This window comes from Scaptodrosophila lebanonensis, unplaced genomic scaffold (assembly GCF_003285725.1).
Source record: "Scaptodrosophila lebanonensis strain 11010-0011.00,11010-0021.00 unplaced genomic scaffold, SlebRS2 tig00001415-arrow-pilon, whole genome shotgun sequence".
Lineage (NCBI taxonomy): Eukaryota > Metazoa > Arthropoda > Insecta > Diptera > Drosophilidae > Scaptodrosophila > Scaptodrosophila lebanonensis.
In genome coordinates this window covers 12,103,692-12,114,395 of record NW_022060742.1, presented here as the reverse complement: position 1 = coordinate 12,114,395, position 10,704 = coordinate 12,103,692, and the positions used below count along the sequence as shown (strand labels likewise).

Here is a 10,704-nt window from a genome sequence, read left to right as displayed (position 1 = left end):
GAGCAACTACTTGTGGGGGAGGAGCAACTACTTGTGGGGGAGGAGCACCAACTTGTGCAGCAGGCGCAACTAGTTGCGCCAGAGACGCAGGTGCATCGACAATGGCTCAGTGCATGAATCAAATTTGTGAGAACAACGGGGGCTCTGACTGCATGAACAGCATTTGCGAATGCGTTGGTCGCATGGTGGCAGCAGCTGCTGTGGCTGCAGCCAAAGAGGCCTCGGAAAACAATGGCCGTCACTCGAAGGCACATAAAATAGTGCATGCTCCCCCAATTCTATCAGCACGACAATCGTACCAGCCGGGTGGTTCGACGCGTACATCAGATAATGCCAACCAGGGGCCAGCCCGGAATTGGGCGGGCATAGAGAGCTCAGGCACCGATTCCTTGAGGCGTCCATCTATAGCGGCCATTCGCCAATCTTGGGCACCCACAGATCAGACGTTTTTGCCAAATACTGCCTGGCTGTCCGAACCAACTAGTCCCCAGGAGTCCACACACTCACAAGCTTCATGGCACTCACCGACCGAAAGGGGTTCTCCGTACAGTCCAACCGGGCAGCCACATACCATTGTGCTATCAAATCCCTTCCCGCATCCATTTCCCGATGGAATGGTGAAGCAGCGACGCTCGCGTGCCATACAAACACAGCACCTTGACAGCGCACATCGTGGACAGTTCAGCTATTATACCGACAATAATTGCACACAGACGGACAACGGATCGCATCAGTCACATGTTGCGCACATAAAGTCCAGCTCGAAGAGTCATAAAATTGATCCAGTAAAAGTGTTGGCCAAGATGTTGGAACGTTCCACATCAGTACACCCGCCTTCCGTATCGTCCAGCAAGGCTTCTAGTCAGAGGACTTCGGCGACAACAAAGCTGCGCACATTGAGTTCAAAAAACTACCGAGCCGAGCCCCGACATGCAAAACAAAAAACGGAGATGCTTCAAAATCGGGCACCACCAATAGGAAAAAATCACTCGGATACTAAGCATCCGCACAATTCATCCACTGGTGAGAAGGAGAAGAGGCAGGTATCCGGCTCCACTGCTGTCGAAATGATTACATCTATCTCAGATGTGGAGGCACCACCCACGGATAACGAAGACGGGTCATGGAAACAGGCGTCAACTGATATCGAGAGCTCTACCTGTTTCATAAACAACTCGAGCCATGATACCAAAATTGAAGTCGACATAGCTAATAGCACCGAAAATTCGGGGAGCAACATTACGGCCGTGATTGAGCCACACATAAGCACCCAATCCAGCCTTGATAGGTATTCCAGCAAACGAACTGGCCACACCAGCTGCTGAGTGTTGATTTTAATTTAATATAGCACATTCCCTATTTCCGCATTTCGGTTTGTTCAAAATATATACAATAGCCCAATACATACAGACAAAAGCAAACTTCTTTTCCTTTATTTAAAACGAAACCCTGCTAGCACCGATCAGGTTTAACAGATCAAGGCACAGTTGTTGTAAAATTTTCAAGTAATCCCTTTGATACACAAAAAAAAACTCAAAACTTGAAAATATATATAAAAAAACATAGCATTATGGAGAAAGCACATCAAGATGCGTTGTTGGTCTTGCGCGAAATGGAAAGCGTTCGCTGGTACCGAGGACTGTCAACTGAACAGCTCCAGGCGGCGGAAAATCTGCGTCCCGCTATACGCGATGATACCGAGCAGGGCACCACATACCGTGTGGAAAGGTGCCTTCACTCATTGGGTGTGAGTCCAAAGATCCCATCCAGATACCTCAAGATTGTTATGAATGTGAGTCATGGCAACAATTTGGCCTTTCTCTGGTTCCTATGGGAAGCCTACTATAAGCGAAAGAATGGAGAAGATATTGAAAACAAGTACTATAGCGTGACCGAGCAACTGATTCTTTCTGCCATCGCTCATCTCGATATGCCTGCGACAATGCGAGAACTCGATCAGATATTGCCGCCACCCTCTTGCTCCAAGAAGTTTCAGGATGCCGAACGCCGTCGGATTCAAGCTCGCAATACAGCCAAGGAGAAGCGTGAAGGTACTAAGCTCAGTGATTACGTTTTACCCTACTTTGCACCGCAGCCACGACCAAATGCCACAGCACCCAAAACCTTGCTCTCATATCAGACACGCAGGTGGTACTTCCCTGAATACGCACACTTCAAAAATTTGCCAAGCCAGGGCAAAGAAGCTGCCGCGCATTGGTTCATCAACTATAAGCTGTCACCGGGCAAGCGCATCACCAAAAAAATACTCAGCTCCGAAATCAATCGTCTGTTCTTTCACGATGGCCCAGTTACTATGAATGAGCAGGAGGAATCGGTGCTTTGTTCTACCCATCGTTCCCAACAGCATTTGCTGGAGCTGAAGAAGGTGCGCCTAGCCGGAGGAACCTTGAATCGCTGCATGGAAATGCTTGATGTGCCGGCAGAGAAGCGGGAAAAGCAGACGCGGCGCATTGTGCGCCAGTTGGAAAGAGAGATTGAAGATGCCGAGGTCTCATGGCGACAATACGCGCTACGCCAATACACTCTACTCTACAAACTAAGTGGACCAGATGCGGACTGCAAGTTGTGCCAACATCTAATGTCTTTGCCGCCTGTGGGTCCGCGAAAAAAAGCCGATCTATCGCTGCTTATCGATCTGAACCTAAAGAAGACCACCGCTACTCTGCCTGGATCAAAGGAGCCGGCCATTAAGGTGCTGAAGGTACGCGCTAAGGGCGAGGAAGCCCCCACCACGGAATGCAAGGAGGTTGTGCTCAACAAGAAGACGGTACAAAAAGTAGAAACTCTGCAGCCCAAGAGACATCGTAAGCCAATAAGCAGTCGCAGAGGTAGTCACAGCAGTCGCAGTCGCAGCAGCAGCCGAGCCAGTTCTACTAGTCGTCGTATCCTAAAGCCCTTGCCAGCTGAGAATGCGCCAGTGCCAGTGCCAGAGCCGGAACCTCCAAAACCTCTGACTACAGACTTTAAGAACCTCAGTGATCTCATACCGGAATGCAGTCGCTTAAAGCCCTTTCGGGTGGTCAGAGAAGAAGAAAAGAGTGAGCAAACAATAGACACATGGGACTCCTTTACCAGTCAGTCGATATTCAACACGCCGCAATTGGACTACTTCAAGATCTTTGATCTGCCGGGAATGCCTCCCCTGACCGAAGCAGAAGTGGCTCTGGCGGAGAAACAGGGTGAATACCAAATAGATGACAAACAGCCAATAATTAAACAACTCTGCATCGATGCCTTGAATAAAACAATTGAGGACGATGATAAGAAACTTGAGTGCCAAGCAGCTCAGGCAATGCAATGCAGACAACCTCAGACAACTCCAGCAGTTAGAGGTTGGTTGTCTCAGTTTTTTGACGGGACTGTAACAAATGCTGCCGATATGTGTGCGATTAAAATGCTAAAACAGAATCTACAACGAAAGCCAGAAGGAACGACAAGTGACCCTGATCCTGAAGCAGCGTGTGACGAGTTCAATGTGTTGAATATAAAAACCGTCGATCCAGACGATGAACAGCTTTTAGCGACGTTGCTCAAGGCCGGGATAAAACGAATGAAGCGTAATCCTGCCTTCGTTCTAGCATCTATGCCGAATGCTCATAAGATGCCTATTCTACTGAATTGGCTGGCCGATCGGTATGGCAAGACCTACACCATCAATGAAATAGACGAAATGGTGAAAACCTCGACCTACATGTACGACGCGGCCGAGCAAATGCTCAAACAATTTTCACCCATTTTGGAATCAGTTCCTAGGCGTAAGCACTTCATGAGCCCTGCCGAGAAAGCAGAGTACGTTGAGATGTGCGAGCAAATACGTGGAAAGTACGAGGAGGAGATCAATAGACAGGCCATGGAGGAAGCACGCCTCATTTGGCTAGCATTGCGTGGCTATGCGCATATTCAGGGCTGTCGCCTGATTAGGGACACCTTCTTTGCATACATGCCATCCTGTGAGGACGACATAAAGCGCTACAAGGCATCCACTGCCAAAAACAAACGGGACATGATTAACATGCGCATGTATATGCGATTAGCAAAAGAATAATCTCGCTGGGCAATGGAGTGCTAGGCAGTGTCGGACGTACTGCACAGTCGTCCAGATACTGTCACTTCATTGCCCACTGAGAAATGGACAGATGGTCAAAATTATGGTCACAAAGAAATTTTAGCGTTTTAATATAAATATTATTTATTAAATATTTTTATTGTTCTTTTTATAACTTTTTACACTCTCTCTGTAAATACCAAGTTTTAAAGTGAAACTTCTTATATGAGCGTTTTAAATGCTGGATCGGCAACCTTTTCTGTGACGAAACGAATAGCATTGTAACAGACGTACATAAATGAACAGCAAGTAGACCAGCTGACGAATTGGATATTATAAATGTAAACAAAAATGGTATGACGGTACAATCTGAAATATATACAAACTTGGTGTTCTAGTTCGCATATTTTACAACACAAGGCTGCACGATCCTAATTGTCAAATACGCAATCAGCAATAGCTGATTTGCCTTCTGCTGGCTTATGCCCCTGGTAGATTTTTAGAGTTGCCATTTCTTGTGGGGTTTAGGGGACTCCAGGAATATTTTTAATGAAAAACAAACTGCGTTTCTAAGCGGTTCTTCTAGCCATTAGCCGATTTTCTATCTGTATTTTGTATTAATTTTTCAGCATATTCTAGCTGGGTTTCTAACCAATTATCGAGAGTTTTCTAGCCGTTTTAGTGGACGTTCTGTCCAGTCATAGTGGATTTTCTAGCAAGGTTTCTAGTCATTTTTATTGGAATTTTAATATATTCCACCCCCTTACAGTTGTGTTTCCAATCATTTATTTATCGATTACCGATAGCGATAGCTCTTTTCATTTAAGCCTTTCTATTTAAGCCATCAATCATTGTTGAGTAATGATATAGGCTCCTCTTACCAATCAAAAAACAAAATTAACTCAAATTAAATTACTTCAACATAACCACGTAGTTTCATTTCTATCGAGAAGAAAAAAATATTGCAATGTTAAGAACTTTCGGACCCCAAAAAAAACCAGTGCATTCCTAACCTTTTCCATTTCCTCCAGACGGCACTATGTTGATGTGATTTAGTCACATTTTTTGCATAGCTTAGGTCTCCCGCAGAATGAAAATTGTTTTAATTTGCTCTACTCGTACGTTTTTACGACCCACTTGAGTAAATTGTTTTGTTTCTTTATTTTCATCGAGCATCTATACATATATTTGTGTATTTAGTACATCGTGTGTTTAGCCGTGATTTGTGTAATTAGCAGAGATTGCTCCGATTGCAGCCATTGCCATCTGCCATAAATACGAAAACCATATTTTTCATCGACGACGCTGACGTACAAAACAAAAACAAAACTAAAGAAAAGAAGAGGAAAAAACAAACGAGGGAACAGATCAAGTAATCTAATTATGCGCGGCTGCAGACATAAAATGGGAGGCAAACGGAAATCCAGTCAGAAGGAGAACGTGGGGGGCGGCTGCGGCTGCGGCCACATACTACATACACATACATACATATGCCGAAGTAAAATTTATAGCAATAGCGGCCGGCCAGCAACAATAACAACAACTAAGTAGAGCCGCAACAAACTACATTTTATGGCAACAGAAGCGGCGCAAAAAAGTCTACAACAGCGGCGGCACAAACAACATGTGGCTGTGGCAGTGGCAACCAAAACACTTGACCAACACGCGCGTTGCCAAGTTGCGGCGTTGGCGGTAGCGGTGGCGGTGGCGTTGGCGGCAATGTCTTTACAGCTGTTGACGCTGTTGACAGCGATGCCTGCGTCAGCGCCAACGCCACCGTCAACGCGAACGCAGCCGGCAACATTTCGGGCCACTTAAGGGTGGCTTTTTCCTACGCAGCTGCTCCCTGCCTTGCCACTTGTCTGCCGACGTCGACGTCGGCTCCGCTGTCGCTGGCGCTGGCGCTGTCTCGTTGCTGTTGCCTTCGCCGTGGCTGCGACTGCGGCTGTCGCTGCCTTTCAGCCATCAAGTGGATTTCAGTTTCATTTTGAACGTCGTGCGTGTCGAGTACGTGTTCCTAGCGCGCGCGCTCTCGTCTTTTGCTCCAACGTCGTCTGTGCCGTGCCGTGCCGTTGTCTTGGCCTGGCCAACACAATTGCCGTAATCAGCGCGCGTGTGATCCAAGTAGCTTTGAATAGTAAGCACAAGTTGATGAATTTCAGCTCGAAACAAAAGAACCAAGTGAAAAGCGAGTAATACGCTCAAACAAATTATAAGTAAGCAAAGCCAAAAGGTGGAAAATATTCAAAAAGAAATTATAATAATAATAAATAATCATTACAATTTTAAAGTGGCATTATAAATTAAAATGAAATCACAAGTTTCAAAAATAAAAATTCCATAAAATTTGAAAACCCATTAAAAAGTATTGACGGAAAATATAAAAAAAAAAACCTTGTAAAATTTATAGAAAGTTTAAAAACATACTCGATCTTTTAACACTTAAATACATTAAACATAAAGCTGAGCCAGAAAATTATAAAATGTATAAATCAAGTATTTTATATAAAACAAAATAATTAAATTACTGCTATAAATATTATAAATATTATTAAAGCTATAAATGGAATATTAAATCTTAAAGCAAAAATAGTTTTACTTTTCATAGTTTCTATTTATAAAATAATACATTTTAACCTTCAAGTTCGTTTCCAGTTTTCCTGTTCCTTAAAAATAAACAATTTAATGTTATGGAAAATTTCCATCGACCTTACACAACATGTTTTGTAATAACTATACCTACATACGAGTATATAACTATTTCAACATGGCAATTCTTGAAATAATAAATTTATGTGAAAAAATAACAACAAATTAAATATAATTTGCTTGTCAAATCAAATCTTTCGTTTTTGAAAGTTTTTTCGTAAATGAGCAAACGTTGAAAATATGTGTGCTAAAAGCGAAAATTATATATATATGCAAATGTAGATATATAATAGTATATATAAATCGGTGTGTCTCAGCAAAAGTCGACAGCAGAATTATATCATAGCCGCTTTAGTTTTAAAAATAGCGTGCCACGATTTTCTCATTTTTCTTTCAGCGCGTATAATTCATGCAAAAAATGTGTCATGCTCTGCAAAATGAAAAAACTGAATTTCGTTTTATATCTTTCTGTGTTTTCGAAAAGTAAAAATCGGCTGAGACTTATATACAACGTACATATGTATGCTAGCGCTCACGCAAAATAGTTGGACAGGAAAATAAAAACCAAAATCTTGTACATTCAAAAAAATATAGCATATGCTCCAATAATATTCACTTGTGAGCTATGTGGTGATAAATCAAGGTACAAACATAGCTTCTTGCTTATGTTTTGGTCAGTTTACGACTTGATAAAAATATGATAAATGTATTCCTAATATTTTCGAAGGTCAAGTTCTTTGGTACTTTAATTCTCAATTCAATTCAAGCTAGATAGATATGTACGTTTGGTGGGGAGTAGCCAAAGCTTCAGAGAAAAAGAGTTTTTCAGGAGTAATTCAAGCAAATAAAATAATGGCTTATTATTTTGTGAACTCATTAGAAATTATTAAAAGATATTAAATATCGCGATCAGCTAAATAACGTGTTAGATAAATAATTCGTAGTCGTTGTTATAAATACAAATGTAGCGATTCTTTAAAATTATATAAGCTTGTATTATTTAATTTATTGCCTTTGAAGACAGTGGGGTAGAAAACATGTCATTTTGAGAGTAACAAAAAAGGCTGGGACTACTTAAAGATACTTTGCCTGTCTTAACCGAACAATTTAGTAACCTTTTGCATTAAAATTGTTTCTTGTCAATAGTATTTAACCATTTATTTTGAAACGCTTAGCGAATGTCATTTCCAAAGGATTTTAAGTTAAAAGGCACAGCCGCTAACACATCCATATTGTTTTTTATTAAGCCCAATGTATTTAGTTTTTTATTTGAAATTTAAAGCCAATAATAAAAGAATAAAAGTGCTTTTGTGTTGAAATAAGCATTATGGAAAATGCCATTAACCCATACCGTGCCCATATGCCAACTTTCTGTCACCAGTCGCTGCCAATTTTCGTGTATCCCAGGAATCAAAAGTTTTCGTTTCACGTTTTTGGTAAAACACAAAAAAGAAAACAACGTTAGGCTCAAACCGTGCAATGATAACAAGAAAAAAAAAAACAACAACCAAAAAATACGGTGGCAAGAACATTTTGTGCACATTTTAATTCACGGTTCGATGACCACAGCGGAAATTCCTTTAATGACCACATGCGACGACGCGAACAATGATGTGGAATGGCGAGGTGGTGCGGGACGGGACGTCAGGGATGCGCAGACAAGTGCACGTGTGTCAGTCGTCGGTGCGTGGCTTGGGCTGGGCTGGGCTGGGCTGGTCTGGTCTGGTCTGGTCTCAGCCAGGTTGCTTGTTGATGAGGATTGTGGTGGTAGTGGCAGTGGCAGCGGTAATGGCAACGGCGATGCCGGTGTCGTTGGCTGCGGTAGTAACTTGAACCCTTGTCGGCCTAAATGCGACCGATGTTGTTATTGTTGTTGGTGCGAGTACTGCTGCCTGGGCGGCTCATAAAACGCAACGTTGCATTTCATTTAGGGACGTTTATTTAACGGTTTTTTACATTTAAAAAAATGTTACTTCAAGGCATTTGCGTTAAATATTTAAATTCGAAAAATGAAAAAGAGCGCGCCAAGATAATTTTGAAAATTTAAATTGCAAATTATACGCACCGTTTCACATACGTTGTACGTTAGGGAGGTGTGGTGACTCGTATGTGTGTGTGTGTGCGGATGTGTATGTGCGGGTGTGTGTGTGTGCGTGTGTGCGGGTGTTTAATGTGCGCTACGTGCTAGGCGAGCGAATTGGACGACAAGCCGGCTAACCAACTAAGCCGAGAGATTTCCCAATTTTATATAAAGTTTGAGCTTGTAATTAGATTTTATTAGCATCTAACATAGAATTTGCATTTATTTTAGAACTTCATAAAGCTGAGCTTATGACACATAAGTCCAAATATGCCGGATCAACATGATTTACCTGAAAATAAAAATAATAAGAATCGAATTAGAATGTGTGCATATATTTTTATTGTAGTTAACTGATATAAGCCCATATTTAAATACAATGTAAGAAGAATGCAGGCTAATATTTTGTCTAATCAGCAAAGGCAAAATATGCTCTCTACTTTTATTCTTCTAGGCCTATAGATTGTAGTTGGGTATATAGAGTCCTTGCGAAGAATTGTGCGGCAACTCTTTCAAAACTGATTAAACGTTAAATTTTTCCAAGACATATTAAAGCCAACTAAAAACACTTTATTGTACACATTTTTTTCGACTGTACACAATTATAGAATTTTGAAATAATTTGGACGATTTCTTAATTTTTACTCTATACCAACTCTTCCGTATACATTATATTCCAAATCAGTTTAACTTTTAATTTGTTGACTCAATATTTAATGCATTCTTAACTAGTTTTAAGCCGATTTCTACCCTCGTTAACTCACTCAAATATGAATATCAGACGAATGAAAATCCATACATATTATTAGTTATCTAACCGACTATTTATGACCATTCACAGCTAAATGCTCCAAAAACTATTAAACAAAACTTTCCTAATAGACAGACCTGTCCATTACAAAGTCCGTCACATTTTTCATAAGTTAAATAGTTGTACAGAAATGTTGATCTTCTTTGGAAATGTCAACCCACATAGCTCAAAATGTACTTACAGCTTCCGATTCATATATTCTATATTCTCGAACCTGCAGTCGCAACGGCATTTGGTTCTCAGAGTCTCTTACCGACTTTAACGTTTTAATGACATCCGATATGAACTGACTATCGATAAAGCCGTAGGTTATTTCAATTATCTTAAGCTTGGTGCAGTTCTCAAGAATATTTAAAAGGATCGACGAATAATTGAGACCGCAAAAGCAGTTAATCTGTAGTTCTTCGAGACTTATGAGTTGGATCAAAGGTCCCATGGATTGGGCATCTTTAAAATATCCCGTTAACTTCGTAAGTGACTTCAAACTGCCAATTGCATTAGTTGATGCAACATCCATAGGAATATTGTTAGTGAATTGTTGCAAGTAGTCCAATTTTCCAGAGCTGCTTACTACCCTTAAGAGATTGTTCATCGAAACGTGGGTGTGGGCATACTTGTAGTCTATAATGCGTTGTTTTATAAAACGCGATTCATCTCTTTCAAATAAATCGAGTACGTATTCATCGGTGAGGCGCACAGCTCGTAATTCTGGATTTGATTTGAAGCATTCTATCAAATCTACTGCATCGATTCGGTAATCAACCGAAAGTTTTTGAAGCAGTTTTAGGCTGCTTAGGCATTTGAGAGCACGCGTTGAACGTTTTCCTAGAATTTAATCTTATCATAAGGCCAAAAAATTGCATAGTACCATACCGATAATTTTGAGATCTTTCAATGCGGGCAAGTCTGTTAGTGCCATTAAAATCTGAGCCAATAGTTTGTTGAGTCGATCCACATCCTCATTGTTCATTACTTTATCCTTATAAGTATGTTCTATTAAGCAGAGTCTCTTCAATGCCTTCATGCGTTTGATAATGCTGCCAATAATGGCAGCCTCCTCGATCATGTACGCTCTGAAGGTCATTTTAAATATTTCGA

The 10,704-nt window shown here is 41.2% G+C and overlaps 2 protein-coding genes across 9 annotated transcripts in view; both read left to right on the top strand.

The window, feature by feature from the left end:
- The first annotated feature begins 1,525 nt into the window (after positions 1 to 1,525).
- LOC115632195 lies at positions 1,526 to 4,241 on the top strand. The gene has a single exon (XM_030529241.1). It carries the CDS (start codon positions 1,571 to 1,573, stop codon positions 4,064 to 4,066), a length of 2,496 nt encoding a protein of 831 aa, XP_030385101.1. The 5' UTR covers positions 1,526 to 1,570; the 3' UTR covers positions 4,067 to 4,241.
- Positions 4,242 to 6,132: 1,891 nt separating this feature from the next.
- Positions 6,133 to 10,704, top strand: part of LOC115632156 (hemicentin-1) — a 123,421-nt gene continuing 118,849 nt past the window's right edge. For all 8 annotated transcript variants that reach the window (XM_030529183.1, XM_030529182.1, XM_030529184.1 and 5 more), the window contains exon 1: positions 6,133 to 6,282. The gene's annotated coding sequence lies outside the window, so the exon portion shown is untranslated. The remainder of the gene's footprint in view (positions 6,283 to 10,704) is intronic.

What these genes read in the sequence shown, in the direction of transcription:
- LOC115632195 (XM_030529241.1), top strand. Translation starts at nt 1,571, where the DNA reads ATGGAGAAAGCACATCAAGATGCGTTGTTGGTCTTGCGCGAAATGGAA.